Source organism: Nerophis ophidion, linkage group LG17, assembly GCF_033978795.1.
Source record: "Nerophis ophidion isolate RoL-2023_Sa linkage group LG17, RoL_Noph_v1.0, whole genome shotgun sequence".
Lineage (NCBI taxonomy): Eukaryota > Metazoa > Chordata > Actinopteri > Syngnathiformes > Syngnathidae > Nerophis > Nerophis ophidion.
In genome coordinates this window covers 10,669,815-10,690,815 of record NC_084627.1, presented here as the reverse complement: position 1 = coordinate 10,690,815, position 21,001 = coordinate 10,669,815, and the positions used below count along the sequence as shown (strand labels likewise).

General features: G+C 41.1%; 1 protein-coding gene across 4 annotated transcripts in view; it reads right to left on the bottom strand.

The window, feature by feature from the left end:
• The window catches only part of xpo7 (exportin 7), a 52,758-nt gene that overhangs the window by 22,873 nt on the left and 8,884 nt on the right, over positions 1-21,001 (bottom strand). For 2 of the 4 annotated variants that reach the window (XM_061876216.1, XM_061876218.1), the window contains exons 3-14: positions 19,881-19,974; positions 19,626-19,792; positions 19,501-19,566; positions 19,318-19,422; positions 16,489-16,654; positions 16,345-16,418; positions 13,640-13,759; positions 13,426-13,572; positions 13,183-13,355; positions 6,281-6,474; positions 6,017-6,122; positions 3,877-4,012 (exon numbers count right to left, since the gene is read on the bottom strand). In XM_061876216.1, the coding sequence (XP_061732200.1) occupies positions 3,877-4,012; positions 6,017-6,122; positions 6,281-6,474; positions 13,183-13,355; positions 13,426-13,572; positions 13,640-13,759; positions 16,345-16,418; positions 16,489-16,654; positions 19,318-19,422; positions 19,501-19,566; positions 19,626-19,792; positions 19,881-19,974 (1,548 nt within the window). Of the gene's footprint in view, positions 1-3,876; positions 4,013-6,016; positions 6,123-6,280; positions 6,475-13,182; positions 13,356-13,425; positions 13,573-13,639; positions 13,775-16,344; positions 16,419-16,488; positions 16,655-19,317; positions 19,567-19,625; positions 19,793-19,880; positions 19,975-21,001 lie in introns of all 4 variants that reach the window. The other 2 variants (XM_061876217.1, XM_061876215.1) reach the window with 2 other exon arrangements.

The following is a 21,001-nucleotide window of genomic DNA, read 5'->3' as shown; positions in this document are numbered from 1 at the left end:
CAACCCCAAAAGGGAATAAGCGGTAGAAAATTGATGGATATACAATTTAATAAATCAGAAACTGATAACAAGTGCTGTATTTTACTTATTTATCTCTTTTTTTTTCAACCAAAAATGGTATGCTCTAATTAGGGGGTACTTGAATTTAAAAAAATGTTCACCGGGGGTACATCACTGAAAAAAAGGTTGAGAACCACTGCTCTAGTGCAACTTATGTTTTTTTCCTTCTTCATTATGCATTTTCGACCGGTGCGATTTATACTCCAGAGCGATTTATAATCCGAAAAATACGGTATTCACATTGTAGATTGTCACATCAAAACTATGAATGAACACATGTGGAGTTATGTCCTTAACAAAAAAATGTGAAATAACTGAAAACATGTTTTATATTCTAGTTTCTTCAAAATAGCCACCCTTTGCTCTGATCGTTTTGCACACTCTTGGCATTCTCTCGATGAGCTTCAAGAGGTAGTCACCTGAAATGGTTTTCAATTAGCTTTGATGCCTTCAGCAACAATCTACAATATAGTCACGAAAATAAAGAAAACATATTGAAAAGAGAAGATGTGTCCAAACTTTTGGCCTTTAATTCAACCAAAAATATCACGCCCCGCCTGCTGTACTTCTACGTACCCCTGTTGAAGACCTCTACTCTAAAGGGTTACTAAAAAGGAAGAAAGCATTCACAAAAACATTGTGGCTGAAAACTTAACTAGGTAAATTTCCATCCATCCATCTTCCGCCGCTTATCCGAGGTCGGGTCGCGGGGTCAGCAGCCTAAGCAGGGAAGCCCAGACCTTCCTCTCCCCAGCCACTTGGTCCAGCTCCTCCCGGGGGATCCTGAGGCATTCCCAGGTCAGCCGGGAGACATAGTCTTCCCGACGTGTCCTGGGTCTTCCCCGTGGTCTCCTACCGGTCGGACGTACCCTAAACACCTCCCTAGGGAGGCGTTCGGATGGCATCCTGACCAGATGCCTGGACCACCTCATCTGGCTCCTCTCCATGTGGAGGAGCAGCGCCTTTACATTGAGTTCCTCCCGGATGGCAGAGCTTCTTACCCTATCTCTAAGGGAGGAGGAAACTCTTTTCGGACGCTTGTACCCGTGATCTTGTCCTTTCGGTCATAACCCAAAGCTCAAGACCATAGTTGAGGATGGGAACGTAGATCGACCGGTAAATTGAGAGCTTTGCCTTCCGGCTCAGCTCCTTCTTCACCACAATGGATAGCTACAGCGTCCGCATTACTGAAGACGCCGCACCGATCCGCCTGTCGATCTCAACATCCACTCTTCCCTCACTCATGCGAGAACCATGGACTCGGACTTGGAGGCGCTGATTCTCATCCCAGTCGCTTCACACTCGGTTGCGAACCGATCCAGTGAGAGCGGAAGATCCTGGTCAGATGAAACCATCAGGACCACATCATCTGCAAAAAGCAGAGACCTAATCCTGCAGCCACCAAACTACCATACTCTCAACGCCTTGACTGCGCCTAGCAACTCTGTCCATAAAAGTTATGAACAGAATGGGTGACAAAGTGCAGCCTTGGCGGAGTCCAACTCTCACTGGAAATGTTCCTGACTTACAGCCGGCAATGCGGACCAAGCTCTGACACTGATCGTACAGGGAGCGGACCGCCACAATCAGACAGTTCGATACTCCATACTCCCTGAGTCAAAACATTTGTAATCTTATTTTTATTATTCATATTATGTTTATAAAGTCAGGAAATACGTCCCTGGACACGAGGACTTTGAATATGACCATTGTATGATCCTGTAACTACTTGGCATCGTATTGATACCCACATTTTTGGTATCATCCAAAACTAATGTAAAATATCCAAACAACAGAAGAATAAGTGATTATTACATTTTAACAGAAGGGTAGATAGAACATGTTGAAACAGAAAATAAGCAGATATTAGGGATGCACCGAATATATTCGGGCGAATATGGCAAAAAAAGCCACATTCGGCCTTCGGTGGAATGAGTTAAATGCAAGGCCGAATAGTGGCGTGTGACGCAATTTTTTGACGCGGTGACGCAATCAACCAACGTGCAGTGACGGGGTGACATTGTGTCCCGGCGCCTTCGGAAAAATGTCAGCAGTGTGGAGATATTTTAAAGTGTCGGAAAGTGACAAAAGTATTGCAGTTTGCAACGAATGTTCAGCCAAACTGTCTCGAGGCCGACGTCTTTGAGAGGGCGAAAAAGTTTTTGACTGACAGTGCCGAAGCAAACGGAATTACAAAGAAGGTAATGGAGTTTATGGCTTTGGATGAACAACCGTTTAGTGTTGTGGAGGACATTGGCTTTTGGAGACTAATGGAGCACATTGAGCCCCGTTACACGATACTGAGCAGACGGTATTTCTCTGAAGTGTGCTCTTTACATTGTGTGTGTGCTGTTTACATTATTAGCCTGTTGTGTAGGCTACCTGTATAAGTGTATGAGGTTACAAGCACACACTTAATTGAGATTTACTTGAGCCTTCTGTTTACATTATTAGCCTGTTGTGTAGGCTACCTGTATAAGTGTATGAGGTTACAAGCACACACTTAATTGAGATTTACTTGAGCCTTCTGTTTACATTATTAGCATATCTACTGTGGCTAAGCAGACTTTTGCCAAAAGGACAATAATTCATTTGTTGTGGGTTTATCCACTTTAATGCACTTTATTTTTTTTTGGAATGCATGTTTGGTTTTAAGGCCTAGTATAAATGAAAAACTTTGTGCTTTTTTGAAAAGCAAAGGCTACTGGAATATTAAAAAATGTCAATATTCAATAAAAATGTACTTTATTTCAAAAACATGTCTAAAAATGTATTCTAGGCTATTTATGCAATATAAAAAAAGTTGTGAAAAACTGCATTCATTATTCGGTATTCAGCCAAGCGTTTAAATTTTATTCGGCTTCGGCCACAAATTTTCATTTCGGTGCATCCCTAGCAGATATTATTAACCTTAAATGAACAAATAGATTATTAATTAATTTTCTACCACTTGTCCTTAATAATTGACAAAGTAATAAAATGAAAAATGACACAATTTGTTACTGCATATGTCCAAAGACTAATTAGGAGTCTTTGTTTGCTTACTTACTAATAAAACAAAAGCTGTCTTGTATGTTCACTATTTTATTAAGGACAAAATTACAATACTAAACATGTTTAATTTATTTGTTGAAATAAAGCCATTAATGACATTTTTTGTAGTCTTTATTTAGAAAAGTTACAAAAAAAGAATCGAAATACATTTTGGTACTAGTACCAAAATATTGGTATCGGGACAACCCTAGATTGTAGTGAACCTACAGAATTGATATATTGAATGTATTGAACTACCGAAGTAACTTTTCAAAGATATAGTGGAAGAGTGGCCGTGCGCAACCCGAGGGTCACTGGTTCAAATCCCACCTAGAACCAACCTCGTCACGTCCGTTGTGTCCTAAGCAAGACACTTCACCCTTGCTCCTGATGGGTGCTGGTTGGCGCCTTGCATGGCAGCTCCCTCCATCAGTGTGTGAATGTGTGTGTGAATGGGTGAATGTGGAAGTAGTGTCAAAGCGCTTTGAGTACCTTGAAGGTAGAAAAGCGCTATACAAGTACAACCCATTTATCATTTATATTTAAAACATGTGCTATCTAAGCTGTGTCTAGTAAAGCTCAACCTAAGCTTGCGTTGAAAGGGTAGGTAGGGAGCACTACGACTAAAGGAGAGGGCAACACTTATCTGGGCGTAGTGAGCCTCTGCCCCGCAACACAGAGAACAGTCAGTCAGTCGGACATCGCAAGCATGACAAGCCTGTGTCGCTTTGGACTCGCCAGCGGCGTGTTCCTGGTGACGGTGTGGGTGTGGCGTGTTCTCACCTTGGAGGATTTCTGCACCTGGTCGCCAATGTAGATCTTTCTGAACTGCTCGAAGAAGCTGAGCATGGCGAGCTCCAGCCTCTCGTTTCCTGCCTGGGCCAGCCGTGAGTCTGTCAGGTTCATTAACTGCAGAACCCTGAAAAGGAGAAGAAAAAGGAGGAGAGGGTAAATAGAAGGAAAAAAATAGAAATAGAAGATGAGGTCAAAAGAAGGACGATGACAAAAAAAAATACAGACGTAGAAGACGAAAAGAGAGCTCAGGGTAGGTTAGTTTAAGAATAGCATCACAGAATTTCCCCGAGACTGCCAAGATACCTGTGGCGGCGCCATTGAGACATTTGCATGATTTGCTATGATATTATTTTCTTTAAAAAAGCGGAACAAATGTAGACATATATTTAAAAACAAATCTGTTATCTTTAAGGTATAAATATATATATTTTTAATCGCTTGGCCATATTTGAAATTGTTTCTGCTTGCAATGTACTTTGAGATTTTTTCAAGCACTTTGAGACTTTTAATGACTTTTTCCAAAATAAAAACAACTAGCAACAAATCTAGCATCCTCTTCTGGTGCTATAAAATGTGACTCTTTAATCATGTCCCTCGCTGTCCCCGACGAACGAGGCGAGCTGCAGCGAACATGATGCCACACCTGCTGTTGTTCCAGTTGGATTTTCCCTCTTTAAAAGCAGCCACTGTCCTCTCAATATTTGCACATTTTATAGGTGGTTGTCCGCGGGTATACCTGCGATATATTCAAATTACGTCCACATCACAGACATGCTGACAACACTCCAAACAGTGGCGTGTGATTTTGTTTTCATTCGGTTCAGCGGCGCGGTTTTCGGTAGTCTAAGTGTTTTTTCGGAGCTTAAGTTTTCAGTACATCACTTGTCAATAGTGTGCAAATAATAGGCTACATATATCAATTCATACTGTAACGACTAACTGTCAATGTGTGAATAATACTGTATAACAGACTATATTTTTCACATGTGAATAATGCTGTATAATACTGTATTTATATTTTTCACATGTGAATACTGTATAGACTGTATTTATATAATGCTGTAAAATAGACTATATTATTCACATGTGAATAATGCTGTATAACAGACTATATTTTTCACATGTGAATAATGCTGTATAATACTGTATTTATATTTTTCACATGTGAATACTGTATAGACTATTTATATAATGCTGTAAAATAGACTATATTATTCACATGTGAATAATGCTGTATAACTGACTGTATTTATATTATTCACATGTGAATAATGCTGTATAATAGACTGTATTTATATTATTCAAATGTGAATAATGCCGTATAATAGACTGTATTTATATTTTTCACATGTGAATACTGTATAGACTGTATTTATATAATGCTGTAAAATAGACTATATTATTCACATGTGAATAATGCTGTATAACTGACTGTATTTATATTATTCACATGTGAATAATGCTGTATAATAGACTGTATTTATATTATTCACATGTGAATAATGCTGTATAATAGACTATATTTGTCACATGTGAATAATGCTGTATAACTGACTGTATTTATATTATTCACATGTGAATAATGCTGTATAATAGACTATTTATATTAGTCACATGTGAATAATACTGTACAATAGACTGTATTTATATTATTCACATGTGAATAATCCTGTATAGTATTTATTGTCTATTGTGAGCGAAGTGTGGTGCTGAATTTCCCCCAGGGATCAAAAACGTACTTTCTATTCTATTCTATTCTATTATATGTCCGTGTGGTTTGGATTTGATGTCGGTTTTCGTCATGTTTGTAAACACGTCGTCCATGCTTGAAAGGTGATTGGCAGAGAACAAGGAAGTGTTTTGTGTCCGGGGAAGCACGGACTCACAGAGACGAAAGTGTTCGTAAGGGAGGTCTTTGTTATCATACAATTGGGAATAAAAGTTAAAAATAGCGTATGACTTTATGTGATTTCTTTTGAGGGATACATTTACATACTATTAAATTGTTTTCAAGCAAAAATAAAACCCTCATTTTCAAGTTATGGCGGTAATGAAAATGGCGTGGCGATGCACCAACCCTGTATCAACAACTATGATGATGATGATGTCTTAGCTCTGTGATTCTTACCGACACACTAACTCGCCGTCCATGGCGTCTTGCTCGTCAGTACTGGCAAATGACACCCGGCCGCCGATCACAGCCCCGATGATGTAAACCAACCACGTCAAACGACCTGCGGCGTAAAATAAATTCATTTAAAGTCACAGTCAGCAGTTTTACTGGAGAAGAACAGTTTGTGTCTTTTAAAGCACATGCCAGAACACGGTCTGGTGGCATACATTGCGCAATTTGAACTTAGTTGGGTGTAAAAGAGACAACACGCACACGTACCCTCCTGCACAGTGATGTCGGCGGCGCTGGAGTTGGTGGACTGCAGCAGCTCCTGGTAGCTCTGTGCCGCCTGGTCGAAGAGCTGGACCAGAAGAGCACACGTCTTCTCGTACTCACACCTGCCGATGGTGGACAGCTGGTCCAACTGCTGCTGCACCAGCCCAGCGTCATCAAGCGGGTCCTCCAGGCCATCTCTGCGCTCAACATCAAAATGTGTCACAGCATGCATACCCTCACTCAAACGTACATTATGTGCACATGCACATGTACATGTACTAATAACGGGCATATGCACGGGGTTGGGATATTACGGTTATCGTGACCACAATGACCACGGTGATCGTTATTATCGCGGTATTGTTGACTGTGCTGAAAAAATTACTTATACACACACTAAAATGTGTTAAGTTCTTTTTTTAAAACACTAAAATAAATACACACACTTTTAGAAAACCCACTGTGTTGCATGTTTTGTGTTTGTTTCACTGATAGTGCTCCAGTCTCAAGATTTTACCCGTGTTGTAGCTAAGCTTTCATTTTTTTTAAAGATTGATCCGTACTGTTTAAGATTGATTTCAAAGAAAAGTGTGTAACAAATTAAACTTATTATAATTCATTATATCTGGTGGGAGTTGTGGCGTCCTATTTTGTTTAGCAGTCCTTGAACATACCGTAAAAGCTCCTCTGTCTCGTATCCCTCCGAGTATAGTACGACCACTACGACAGCTTGGAGGTCCAATGTGCACAATTAAATTAGAAATCAACCTCTTATCGGCCGGGTCAATTATCGGAGCTATATTTGGCATTTTCACATATATTGGTATGGGTCTTTTAGATCCATCCATCCATCCATCCATCCATTTTCTACCGCTTATTCCCTTTCGGGGTCACGGGGGGCGCTGGCGCCTATCTCAGCTACAATCGGGCGGAAGGCGGGGTACACCCTGGACAAGTCGCCAGCTCATCGCAGGGCCAACACAGATAGACAGACAACATTCACACTCACATTCACACACTAGGGCCAATTTAGTGTTGCCAATCAACCTATCCCCAGGTGCATGTCTTTGGAGGTGGGAGGAAGCCGGAGTACCCGGAGGGAACCCACGCATTCACGGGGAGAACATGCAAACTCCACACAGAAAGATCCCGAGCCTGGATTTGAACCCAGGACTGCAGGACCTTCGTATTGTGAGGCAGACGCACTAACCCCTCTGCCACCGTGAAGCCTGTCTTTTAGATCTAACTATAATATTACCAGATACGATATATAAACATATGATACCAGTATTTAGTATCGACATACAATTAGTCAAGTAGATAGTTAACACTGTCAACCACCAGCCTTTTTACCCTGCTTTTGAAGAGATAAGTATCCCCCACCCCAATTTTGTGTAAATATATTGACAAATAGGAGACTTATTATATACGTTAAAAAAGCAGGCAGCAGCTAATACATTCTCATACTCTTTGTAACATCCAGGGAGAATGTCACCCATCTTGAAAAATGTCTCATCTATAAGCTACATGAACAAGCCTAGGATTGATTTGATTTAAATGTGTGCAATATTTCAGGGTTCCTCGCGCGGAAACCTTACAATGCAATAAATCCATAAACTACTATAAAATAGAGTACATGTTATTGTTAGGTAGAGAAATTCCATGTTTTTACCAATTTCCCCAGTAGACTTTAGACTTCCCATGTTATGAAATGCAAATGTCTGACCCGCAGAATTAGACACACATAATAAAGGTGTTTGTAAAATCCCCTGATGTTGTTTGGTGCTAAATTAACCACAACATGAGCGCCACATTAAACATTATGTCTCTACTGGTCCAAAGTTTCCTAAAAAATATTGTTAAACAACTTAAAGCTCTGTCCAGCTGTTTACTGACATATACTATTCATGTTTAAATAACTAGTAATCGGTATTGGTCCTGAAAAAAACCTCATCAATAGATCTCCTAATTGGGTATCTTAGTTGCTCAGACAGTATCAATCAATCAATCAATGTTTACTTATACAGCCCTAAATCACTAGTGTCTCAAAGGGCTGCACAAACCACTACGACATCCTCGGTAGGCCCACATAAGGGCAAGGAAAACTCACACCCAGTGGGACATCGGTGACAATAATGACCCAGTGGGGACGTCGGTGACAATGATGACTATGAGAACCTTGGAGAGCAGACGCCAGCGGTGTGATCGGAAACGCGGATGTTGAGCGGGGCTAAAAACAAAGCAGAAGGCTAATCCCCACAGAACACCACTTCCCTCCATCCTGAAGCCGGATTTAAATGGAAGATGCGAGACTACTGGTCTGGGTAAGGAGTTAGTTAAATTAGAACAAGTTTTTTCTGCTTTGAGTGTTTCAGAGTTGGACATGTGTTTTACTGAGGTGGCTAACCATGATGCGTGCAGTTTTGTCAAAGCAACAATCAAACAATCGGAAAATTCCCGTCGTATCAATTCCTAGATATGGTCGTAATTATACTAAATGCACTGGGCATAATAAACACAATATTATTAATATTGCTACTACGGATAATTTGATCAAAATTTCCCTAAAACAGCCCACTACCTATAATATAGGTTTTTTAAACATAAGATGATTGTCTCCCAAAACGTTGTTAGTTAATTATATTATCAGAGACAACAATCTTAACGTCATCGGTCTCAGCGAAACCTGGCTTAAACCAAACGACTTTTTTGCGCTAAATGAGGCATGTACTCCTAACTTTACACATGCGCATATTGCCCGTCCGCTTAAAAGGGGTGGGGGGTCGCACTAATATACAACGAAAACTTTAACCAGTAATAAGTTTTATAGAAGTTTAGATTGGGCTATGTTGTTTCTTAAGGAGAAAATACGTTAATGTCTCTTGTTTTCATATCAGCATTTAAGCTAGCGAGCTGCCACAAGTCAGTCCGTGAGTTTATCAAAAGTGCAGTTATCAATCCTGATTTTTCAATAAAAAAATATCTGGATTTTACTGCGGTTATCAGGCCTGGGCAATATCGCCACCTCATCGCAGGGCCAACACAGAGACACACAACATTCACACTCACATATATACATACACATAAATATAATATAATAATAATAATAATATAATAAATATAATATATATAGGGATGGCGTGGCGCAGTGGCAGAGTGGCCATGCCCAACCTGGGGGTCCTTGGTTCAATCCCCACCTAGTACCAACATCGTCACGTCCGTTGTGTCCTGAGCAAGACACTTCACCCTTGCTCCTGATGGGTGCTGGTTAGTGCCTTGCATGGCAGCTCCCTCCATCAGTGTGTGAATGTGTAAATGTGGAAGTAGTGTCAAAGCGCTTTGAGTACCTTGAAGGTAGAAAAGCGCTATACAAGTACATCCCATTTATTTATTTATAAGCACGCATGCATACACACATATAAAAGCTCTGACAATCTGCTGTACAGTGTGTGTGTTTGGGTCCTATTTTTAGGAACACTAATACAAAAACTCACAATAATGTCTGATTGAAAGCTAAAAACGTTATGACAGACCGCCTTAAAAAACAGAATAAAATTTTAAATTATCCACTGAATGAGACACCCAGAAAGTACATGACAAAAATGTGGGATTTATGATATTATCTATGAACGATAAAACACTGAATAATGACAACATATTACTTCTCACACCCCTTCTCGATCGACATTACTTACAATCAAGCGAAACAACAAAAATGAAACAAACACGGCAGAATATGAATGCGAAGGGTAAAAAAAAACCCCACCTACAATCTGATAAATCACTTTTCTTGCAGAACTTTGTTGTAAAAATCTCCTTCCACGTCTATCCCTGACACCCGCATTTCAGGCCGCTCTGGAATTGCTCCATACCCACACTCCTTGGTGCCTCGTCTGAGCTGCCGTAACTTAGATTACCATAGTAACTGGGGATGTCCGATAATATCGGACTGCCGATATCATCGGACGATAAATGCTTCAAAATGTAATATCGGAAATTATCGGTATCGGTTTCAAAAAGTAAAATGTATGACTTATTTAAACACCGCTGTGTACACGGACGTAGGGAGAGGTACAGAGCGCCATCGATCCATACATCCATCCATTTCCTACCGCTTATTCTCTTTTGGGGTCGCGGGGGGTACTGGCGCCTACAGAGCGCCAGTAAACCTTAAAAGGCACTTCCTTTGCGTGGCGGCCCAGTCACATAATATCTACCAGTCACATATCTACGGCTTTTCACACACACAAGTGAATGCAAAGCATACTTGGTCAACAGCCATACCAGTCACACTGAGGGTGGCTGTAAAAACAACTTTAACACTGTTACTAATATGTGCCACACTGTGAACCCACACCAAACAAGAATGACAAAACACATTTCGGGAGAACATCCGCACCGTAACACAACATGAACACCACAGAATAAATACCCAGAATCCCTTGCAGCACTAACTCTTACGGGACTCTACAATATTCACCCCCGCTACCCACTACACCTCAATCGCCCCCATCTCAACCTCCTCCTGCTCTCGCAGTGAGAGCATGTCCCAAATTCCAAGCTGCTGTTTTGAGGCATGTAAAAAAAAAAATAATGCACTTTGTGACTTCAATAATAAATATGGCAGGGCCATGTTGGCATTTTTTTCCATAACTTGAGTTGATTTTGGAAAACCTTGTTACATTGTTTAATGCATCCAGTGGGGCATCACAACAAAATTAGGCATAATATTGTGTTCATTCCACGACTGTATATATCGCTATCGATTGATATCGGAATTGGTAATTAAGAGTTGGACAATATCGGATGTCAGCAAAAAAGCCGATTGTTTGTTTTAAATATTATTGTGCAGCACTTTGGAATCATTTATGTTGTTTAAATGTGCTATACAAATAAAGTGGATTGGATGGAAGCCATTATCGGACATCTCAAATAGTAACTACTGTATTTTCCGCACTATAAGGCGCACCTAAAAACCTCAAATTTTCTGAAAAGCTGACAGTGCGCCTTATAATCTGGTGCGCCTTATATATGGACCAATATTGAGTCACAACAGGTCTCGCAACTACGGTAAGAAGCCACCGACTTCATTTGACCCCGTAGAAGAAGTGTGCTTCTTCTTCTACGATAAGCAGCCGCCGACTTCATTTTCCCCTGTAGAAGAAGCAGTGCATGCTGGGATATATGACGGCGGGAGCCGTGCCGTTTCTGTGTGTTTATGTAAAGACCCCAAAAAGGCTCCTATTAATAGACACACTTACGACGCAGAGTTAAAACTCAAGGCGATCAGTCACACAGTAGAAGACGGGAATAGAGCAGCAGCGAGAGAATTTAACAGCAACGACACTGACTCGTTTAATGACAGCTTTGACGCATGTTGGATGCCGTATTCGCCCAACTGTTTGATTGAAACACTGAAGAAGAAGGAATTGAGGGATTCGTGGATGAGGAATAACTTAATAAAGTGAGCTTTACATGTTTATTTTGTGTGTTGTGTGACATTATCGTTTGAGCAACGTTGAGTTATTGATATATTATTGCTTTGCACTATTTCGACTGTTACTATATTGTGATTGCACTAACGTTTGATTTACCGTGACAGTATCAGACAGTTTTTTTACGTGTTTATCGAATGCGGGAAAATAATTAAACAGCTGTCTATTCATTTTGGGAGTGAACAGAGTTGTCAGAACGCTGGTTTGTAGTCTATTAATAAAGTTTGACTGACCTGACTGTTTTGTTGACATTCCCTTTAGCGCAGCTCCATCTAAAGCAGGGGCGCTCACACTTTTTCTGCAGGCGAGCTACTTTTCAATTGACCAAGTCGAGGAGATCTACTTCATTCCTATTTATAATTTATATTTATTTATGAAAGAGACATTTTTGTTAACAAGTTAATGGTGTTTAATGATAATACAAGCATGTTTAACACACATATTCCTTTCTTTCATGAAGACAAGAATATAAGTTGGTGTATTACCTGATTCTGATGACTTGCATTGATTGGAATTAGGACAGTGGTGCTGATAACGTCCGCATTTTCAAATGGAGGAAAAAAAAAGTCCTCCTTTCTGTCCAATACCACATGAAAGTGGTTGGATTTGGCATCTCATTTGTCCAACTTGCATACTCCTTTTTAAACACTTTGTTATGAGAGTAGCATATGTGTGTGGGCCCTTTAATGTCTGGCAGCAGGTGAGTGACGTCAGTGAGTGTGCGGGTGGGCAAGCAAGTGAGAAAGTGGTCGCTGAGGGCGGGGGAGAAATACTTTGGCATCAAACTCCGTAGCTTGCTAGCTTGTGCACGCTAGCTTTCCGAGACTCTTATTTTGTTAGCACAGGCAGGATGAAACAGGTCTTTTATGGTGAAGACAGGAACTGTGCAGTCGGTCTTTAGAGTTTTGACAGTAGGTACGGAGTCTCTAGAAATAAAATGTGTTTCTCTGCGTCCGCCCTGTTAGTGATTTTTTTCTTAAATATGAGCTCGCAGCAGCCAGCGTCATCTCACAAGATCCTCGGGTGCCGAGAATGTCAAACAACTGACGGAAGTGAAGTCTTGGTATGATTGATGATTGCTCATTTTTATGTCTATTTTTTAATGCCTGGCTTGAGATCGACTGACACACCCTCCGAGATCGACGTAATGCCCACCCCTGATCTAAAGGATGCATAACGTAACCCCAGCCTCTACTGTAGCATCTATTCTATGCGCCCTATATATGAACAAAATATTAAAATAGGCCATTCATTGAAGGTGCGCCTTATAGTGCGGAAAATATGGTAATTGGGAATGTCCGGCGGGCCAGATTGAAAAGCTTAACGGGCCGCATGCCTTAAATTTGCCCAGGTCTGCTGTATATAGTTACATGGTTATGCACACATGTAAACGCACACACACTCACTCACCTGAGGATGACGTGGACCGACTCCAGTCGGGATGTGATGTAGGCCTTGGTGACTTCGGGGGTGTAGGTCTCCAGCAGGTGTGGCTCTGTGGCTTTGACGTAAGGGACGGACGCCGCCAGACGCTGCCACAGACTGAGCAGGTAGTGGACGCTGTTGGGTGCAAACTCCCAGTGCTGAAACACAGACGCCAAGCTGTGACCACATGCTCCCGGGCAGCAAGGTCCCTTTACGGCCTTTGCTCACCTGCAAACTGGTGACGGTGAAGTTGGCGATGAGGCGGATGACTTCAGGGTAGTTCTCCACTTTAACCAGCTCGCCCAGCTGGTAGTTGCTCTTCAGCCTCGCCAAGAGCCGACAGAACTCATGGTAGTTGTTTGGGTCGGGCAGACACTGGGCCGCACAGCGCAAAGTCACGCACGCGCCTCCACTGCTCGGGTTTGTTTGTGTTGAGACTTACCTGAGGGTTGGCCAGTATTCTCTTCACTCCGTCCACCAGGTGTGAGAGGAACTTTGCTCTCTCCGCATTGTTGAAGAGGGACCTCCTGACAGAAGCTATCTGGACTAGACATGACAACACCTGTTGCCCCCCCAACACACACACAAACACACAGGTGTAAATGTACACACAAATAGATAAGAGGAAATGAAACTGTTAGCTTCAAGAAATGGAGGCAACTGGACTTTCTAGATTGACATCGCTGGCTTCTCCTTTCCAAGTATCAGTCCTCCGTGTCTGAACTGTGTCTTTTTCCAAGCCAACATAAAATGAAGAGCCACTGGGCTCCAACCGATTGAGAGAAGCAAATCAAAAGTGGAAACGTTCGAAACGTAGTCCCTAGCGTGGTTGGTTTGCAAGAGAGACTACACCCTGAGATACACGCTGGTCCACCACAAGGACTAAATCCTTAGAAGCAAACTCGGCAATGTTGATTATGCAGTAGTCTCCACAACACACTCGTGTCTCGCTCTTAACATATGATGGCAGCTTTGCCAGCAGGAAAGAAAAGGGACTTTCCTTTACGGAAAACTGACAGGACAAATGGTTTGAAGTATGACGTAAAAAGAAATCCTCAAGATTTTTTTACCCCGCAAAAAATACATTACAAAAACAATACATCCATCCATCTTCTTCCGCTTATCCGAGGTCAGGTCGCGGGGGCAACAGCCTAAGCAGGGAAGCCCAGACTTCCCTCTCCCCAGCCACTTCGTCTAGCTCTTCCCGGGGGATTCCGAGGCGTTCCCAGGCCAGCTGGGAGACATAGTCTTCCCAACGTGTCCTGGGTCTTCCCCATAGCCTCCTACCGGTTGGACGTGCCTTAAACACCTCCCTAGGGAGGCGTTCGGGTGGCATCCTGACCAGATGCCCGAACCACCTCATCTGGCTCCTCTCCATGTGGAGGAGCAGCGGCTTTACTTTGAGTTCCTCCCGGATGGCAGAGCTTCTCACCCTATCTTACCATAAATTATTAACGTGGACCCCGACTTAAACAAGTTGAAAAACTTTTTCGGGTGTTACCATTTAGTGGTCAATTGTACAGATTATGTACTGAACTGTGCAATCTACTAATAAAAGTATCAATCAATCAATCAAATCTCTACGGCGGAGGAAACTAATTTTGGCCGCTTGTACCCCTGATCTTATCCTTTCGGTCATGACCCAAAGCTCATGACCATAGGTGAGGATGGGAACGTAGATCGACCGGTAAATTGAGAGCTTTGCCTTCCGGCTCAGCTCCTTCTTCACCACAACGGATCGGTACAATGTCCGCATTACTGAAGACGCCACACCGATCCGCCTGTCGATCTCACGATCCACTCTTCCCTCACTCATTACAAAAACAATAAGTACCGTATTTTTCGGAGTATAAGTCACACCTACCAAAAATGCATAATAAAGAACGAAAAAAAAAACACATAAGTCGCAGTGGAGTATAAATCGCGTTTTTGGGGGAAATTTATTTGCTAAAACCCAACACCAAGAATAGACATTTGAAAGGCAATTTAAAATAAATAAATAGTGAACAGGCTGAATAAGTGTACGTTATATGACGTATAAATAACCAACTGAGAAGGTGCCTGCTATGTTAACCTAACATATTATGGTAAGAGTCATTCAAATAACTATAACATATAGAACATGCTATACCTTTACCAAACTATCTGTCACTCCTATTTGATAAATCCCATGAAATCTTATACGTCTAGTCTCTTACGTGAATGAGCTAAATAATAATATTTGATATTTTACGGTAATGTGTTAATAATTTCACACATAAGTCGCTCCTAAGTATAAGTCGCACCCCTGGCCAAACTATGAAAAAAACTGCGACTTGTAGTCCGAAAAATACGCTACTTCTTACCATTAATGCGACTTCTTGAACCGGTGTGGTAGAAACCGGATGGATGGATTAAAATGCATGCGAATGTTTTATATTTTGAACGTTATTTTTGACACTGTGATTACCAGCGGAATTATTCATTACTTATCGTGTTAAGCAATGTCAGCTAAGATTTATCTGAGAGCCAGGTGCAGTCATCAAAAAACTTCTTTTTTTTTTTTTATTGTCATTCAAATTTGAACTTTACAGCACAAATAAGAACGAAATTTCGTTACATAAGCTCATGATAGTGCAGGATAAAAAAAAAAAAGTAATAAGGTGCATATATAATTAAATAAATATATGAGGTGCGACTTGTCCAGGGTGTACCCCGCCTTCCGCCCGATTGTAGCTGAGATAGGCGCCAGCGCCCCCCGCGACCCCAAAGGGAATAAGCGGGAGAAAATGGATGGATAAAATAAATAAATATATATAAATATATATATTACTGTCCAGATAAATGTATTGCACTTTTTCGCATGCGTCCACGTTTATGGATGTATGTTATATTGTCTTTTTTATTCCAGCGAGTTAATCCATTTTGGGGGGAGTTGAGGGGATAATTTAATGATGATGCGTTCAAGGGTCTTACGGACTGAGGGAAGAGCCACATCTGGCTCTAGAGTCATAGGTTCCCTACCCCTGCTATAAAGTGTTTAATCCGATTAATCGAACAAACTTATCGATCGATACTCGACCTGTAAAAAATCAATAGCTGCAGCTCTGATAGCAATTGTACATTGATACAAGCGCAGCAGTAACACAAAAGCAACTTGTGACTCACCAATGGGGAGAGCGATGGCGGTATGGAATGATACAAGTTGAAAAAGAGCTGCAGGGTGGAAGAGTCCAGGAACGCTGCAAGGGTGAAACAGGAAGTCACTAACTGTTTGCCGCGTACAGGAGTTTACGAAGGCCGACGGATCACCTGATCGCCACGACGTCGGGATCTGCACGGTGCAGAGGTCGTCTGAGGACTCGTCGGTGGACGTTCCGATGAAGTCGTAGTTGAGGCAGTTGTAGCTCAGCTTGAGCAGCTGCATGAGGAGGCCATGCTGGGACTCATCATTCAGGTTGAGGTTCTTCCCGGACGCCTAAACGAGACAAAGGCAGCACTTAAAACACAGTCTGGAGACCAACGTTGGCGCTGGCTTTGAAGAGCTCCTCTGCTGGGAGTAACGATGTAACAACAGGAAAATTCTGTACCGCGGTAATCATGACAATTATTATTGCTTTATTGTTGTATGTGCTCAAAAAGTACATTTCCTTGCAATCTTGTGATTAAGTGAGCTGGCATCAGTGAGTTTATCAAAGTGCAATTATCAATCAAGGTTTTTAGATCATTTAAAGTGGTGATACGGGAGTTTTGCCTCACTTATTAAATACTCAAGGTTCAAGTTTATTTGTCACATGCAGACTACACCACAGTGAAATGCTTTTTTCCATGCTCTTCAGATATTGCGTACAGTGGGATCCAAACACTAGTTGCAGAATCTAAAACAGTACATACAAAAAATAGCTCTGATGTACATTAATTACAAGACAATTAAGCTGCACAATAAGTCAAAGAAGTTATGGTAGAAGTATCAGTACAAGTAGAAGTACAGTAGTCAAATACAGTACCAGTGCAATATCAAATAGTGTAACAGTATATACAGTATAAGAAGGAATAAATATGAAGGTGTCCTCAGTTCTTTGGCAGTTGAGAAGTGACAGTAGTATGAACAAACGTAATGGAACAGTATGACTTATTTAGAGTTGTTTTTACATTATTTACATGTACCCTTTATCATTACTGTACATCCATACGGGAGTTTTACCTCGCTTATCATTAATACCCTTTATCCTTATGTTACATTCGTAGCTGGTAGGATAGTAGGAATGTTGGCATTCTCAATCCCAACAAAGAAATTGACTAAAAAAAAAAAAAAAAAAGGCTCCAACATAAGTAAAGAAAAGCTCAACTGTTCCTAAAATGCACTAGCTGATTGCTAATATATATCGGCTTTCCTATTGACATGCTACTGATTAGCATTAGCAATTTTACATGGCGATTTCAACGCCTCTGAATTTGCTAATGAAAACTACAACGAGGTTGCACCTTACAAGCAAACATTTTGTGCATAATAAGTACAATACTTACAGTATTAACACATTAGGGCGCAACAGAAAGCAAAGATTGAACTGACCAACACACAAGCAATAAACTATTGCAATTTCACATCTCGGACATGCAACTGCAACTTAATGTCATGTCAAAAATGTGATAATGAAACAAGATCTAACAAGTGAACAGCAGTTATTATAATGAACTCATATTTACATGTTGCAATACAAAATCGATTTTCTTTTAAAGCAAAAACATACAATATTCATCAACACTGTAAATAATTCCATGTATATACTATGATGATTAACTTGTGTGATGACTGTAATAGCTGATAGTATATATTTGTACCATGAATTGATTAACGTGGACCCCGACTTAAACAAGTTGAAAAACTTATTGGGGTGTTACCATTTAGAGGACAATTGTACGGAATATGTACTGTACTGTGCAATCTACTAATAAAAGTTTCAATCAATCAACACATACAGTAACAGCAGCAAAAATTGGTACTGTTGAGGACCAGTACCGATATAGATTCCAGAGTATTGTGAATATGTTCATATGTGAACAGTACTCATCCCTAGGAAATAGCTGTGTGTGTGTGTGTGTATATGATGGACATATGTGTATTTTGGGTATATGGACCGCTCGTCGGGACCCAGGATGGACCGCTCGCCTGTATCGGTTGGGGACATCTCTACGCTGCTGATCCGCTTGAGATGGTTTCCTGTGGACGGGACTCTCTCTGCTGTCTTGGATCCGCTTGAACTGAACTCTCGCGGCTGTGTTGGAGCCACTATGGATTGAACTTTCACAGTATCATGTTAGACCCGCTCGACATCCATTGCTTTCGGTCCCCTAGAGAGGGGGGGTTGCCCACATCTGAGGTCCTCTCCAAGGTTTCTCATAGTCAGCATTGTCACTGGCGTCCCACTGGATGTGAATTCTCCCTGCCCACTGGGTGTGAGTTTTCCTTGCCCTTTTGTGGGTTCTTCCGAGGATGTTGTAGTCGTAATGATTTGTGCAGTCCTTTGAGACATTTGTGATTTGGGGCTATATAAATAAACATTGATTGATTGATTGATTGATGTATTTGCGTATGTATGTGATTGTGTATGTATGTGTATATATATATATATATATTTATATATATATATATATAAATTGTATGTATGTGTGTGTACATATGTATATATGTAAGTGTGTGTGAATTTAAATGTATTATATATAGATAATATATAGCATCTACGCAGAAACCACTGAACTGAATTATATTATATATATTATTGTATTATATATTGTAAATATATATTGTATATGTATAGGGGTGGGACCTAATAAGTTTTCTTCTTCCCACTCCCTTTTGAGCCAATCTTGACATCTACAAAAGATTAGTCACATGTAATGTTTTCAATGTAGGTGTAAAAATAATGTATTTATATATTTCTTTTGTATTTTATGTCATTCTCTTGTTGTGTTTGCATGGCTCAAATAAACCATTCATTCATTCATTCATTCATTCATTGTCCACTAAAAAGTCCCGTCATAATAGTATAACTTTATCAAGTAAAATTCAGACTTTTCTCACAACAAACTTCCTTATTCCACACTGATCACACAAGAAACTCCAGATTTACTTGTACTTACCTGTTTGAGGAGGTTGCAGGAGAGCGTGAAGATGTCAAAGAGGGAGGAGTCTCGGAAGGACGACGCTATCTTTCTGTGTTTGGTCAGCGGGTGCGTCGTGTCCGCCTGTGGAAATGAGGCACGGCAGTGAACGATTTGCACGTGCGGCATTGAGCGAGGTTCGGCGAGATTCGCCGCCCTTACCTGGTTGATCTCGTTGGTCAACTGGGAGAGGATGGTGACGCCGATGATGCAGTGCTCCACGCTGTCCTGTAAACACAGGGTGGTGTCACTTTGCACAGGTGTACCCCGCTCCCGTCCGGACGCACCTGTAGGAAGCGCGTAACGTCGGCGATGACATTCCTGAAGACGAAGTCGTCCTTCTGAGAGTCGAACCAGCCCAGCTTGGTGATCCGGGCATACAGCTGGATGAGTGCCTGCGTCACGAAGGCGGCCAACTTGGGCCGCGTGGCCAGGTAGTTCAGCACATAGTTCCCTGCGGTGACGTCGCACACATCAAATCGCCTGCGTGGCTGTCTCCAAGCCCCGCCCCCCCCTTCCGCCAACCACAAAGGCACACTCACGGATGTCGATGCGTTGTTCGAGAGGCAATGGGTTGCTGGTCCGAGACACCAGTTTGGACAAGCAGGTGGCGGCCAGCAGCTGAGAGTACGACGACTGCGGACAAAAACGCTCATCAAACCTCTATAAAAATCGTAAAGGGCAGCATGATTTTAAGGAAAAATTATTGCGATTTTCCTCAATATGCGAGTTTCTTATTTTATAGATATAAATGCATAAAAATGTGAAAATGTTACCAAAGACATGCTACAGTTAGACTGACAATAAGCACATACATTAAAACAATATACAATCATTTACTGAAAAAATATATTTGGCTTTAAGCAGAAAGACCATCATGCTCTTAAACAGAATAATTTGCTGATATAAACTATATGCAATGTGATAGTATTAATAATGATGCAAGTAACCATTTATTTGTCATTACTGAATAATTATTTACTATTGTACTGTAAATGCAAGATATACAACTTTGTTATCCTGAATGAATAAACAAAAAAATAAAATGGTCATATTTCTGTAATCAAAAATGTAACTTGCATAAATATTGAACCTCTGAAAGTGGATTTTTTCCCCAGTTGAAAAAACACACCACACCACCTTCATGCCTGGTTTCCCCTTAATGTAACTGATGGTGACGCACCGCCACGGCAAAACTGTAGCCGCCAGTGGCCTGCCACACCTTGACAAGGACTTTTTTTTTAAGCGAAAACAAATCAAAGTAATAATGTAACGTAGCCTTCAGTAGATGTCAAACATCCGACGCACTTTTTAACATGTATTGCCAATCTTATGCTAACTGGCCCAATTCCAACAGGTTTGTACTCCCTTTAGTTTTGTCGTCTCCTTGCTTCCCAGACACACAAGAACACATTCTCATTCTCTGCCAATGTACTTTCTGGCACCGAGAGTGGGGTTGCAATCATGGGAGAAATGAACATCAAACCAAAACCACACAAACATAAAGCATTACCACTAGCAGGTCGTTTCAGTACATATACATATATATCTATATATATATATATATATATATATATATATATATATATATATATACACATATCTAAATATATATATATCCATCCATTTTCTACCGCTTATTCCCTTTTGGGGTCGCGGGGGG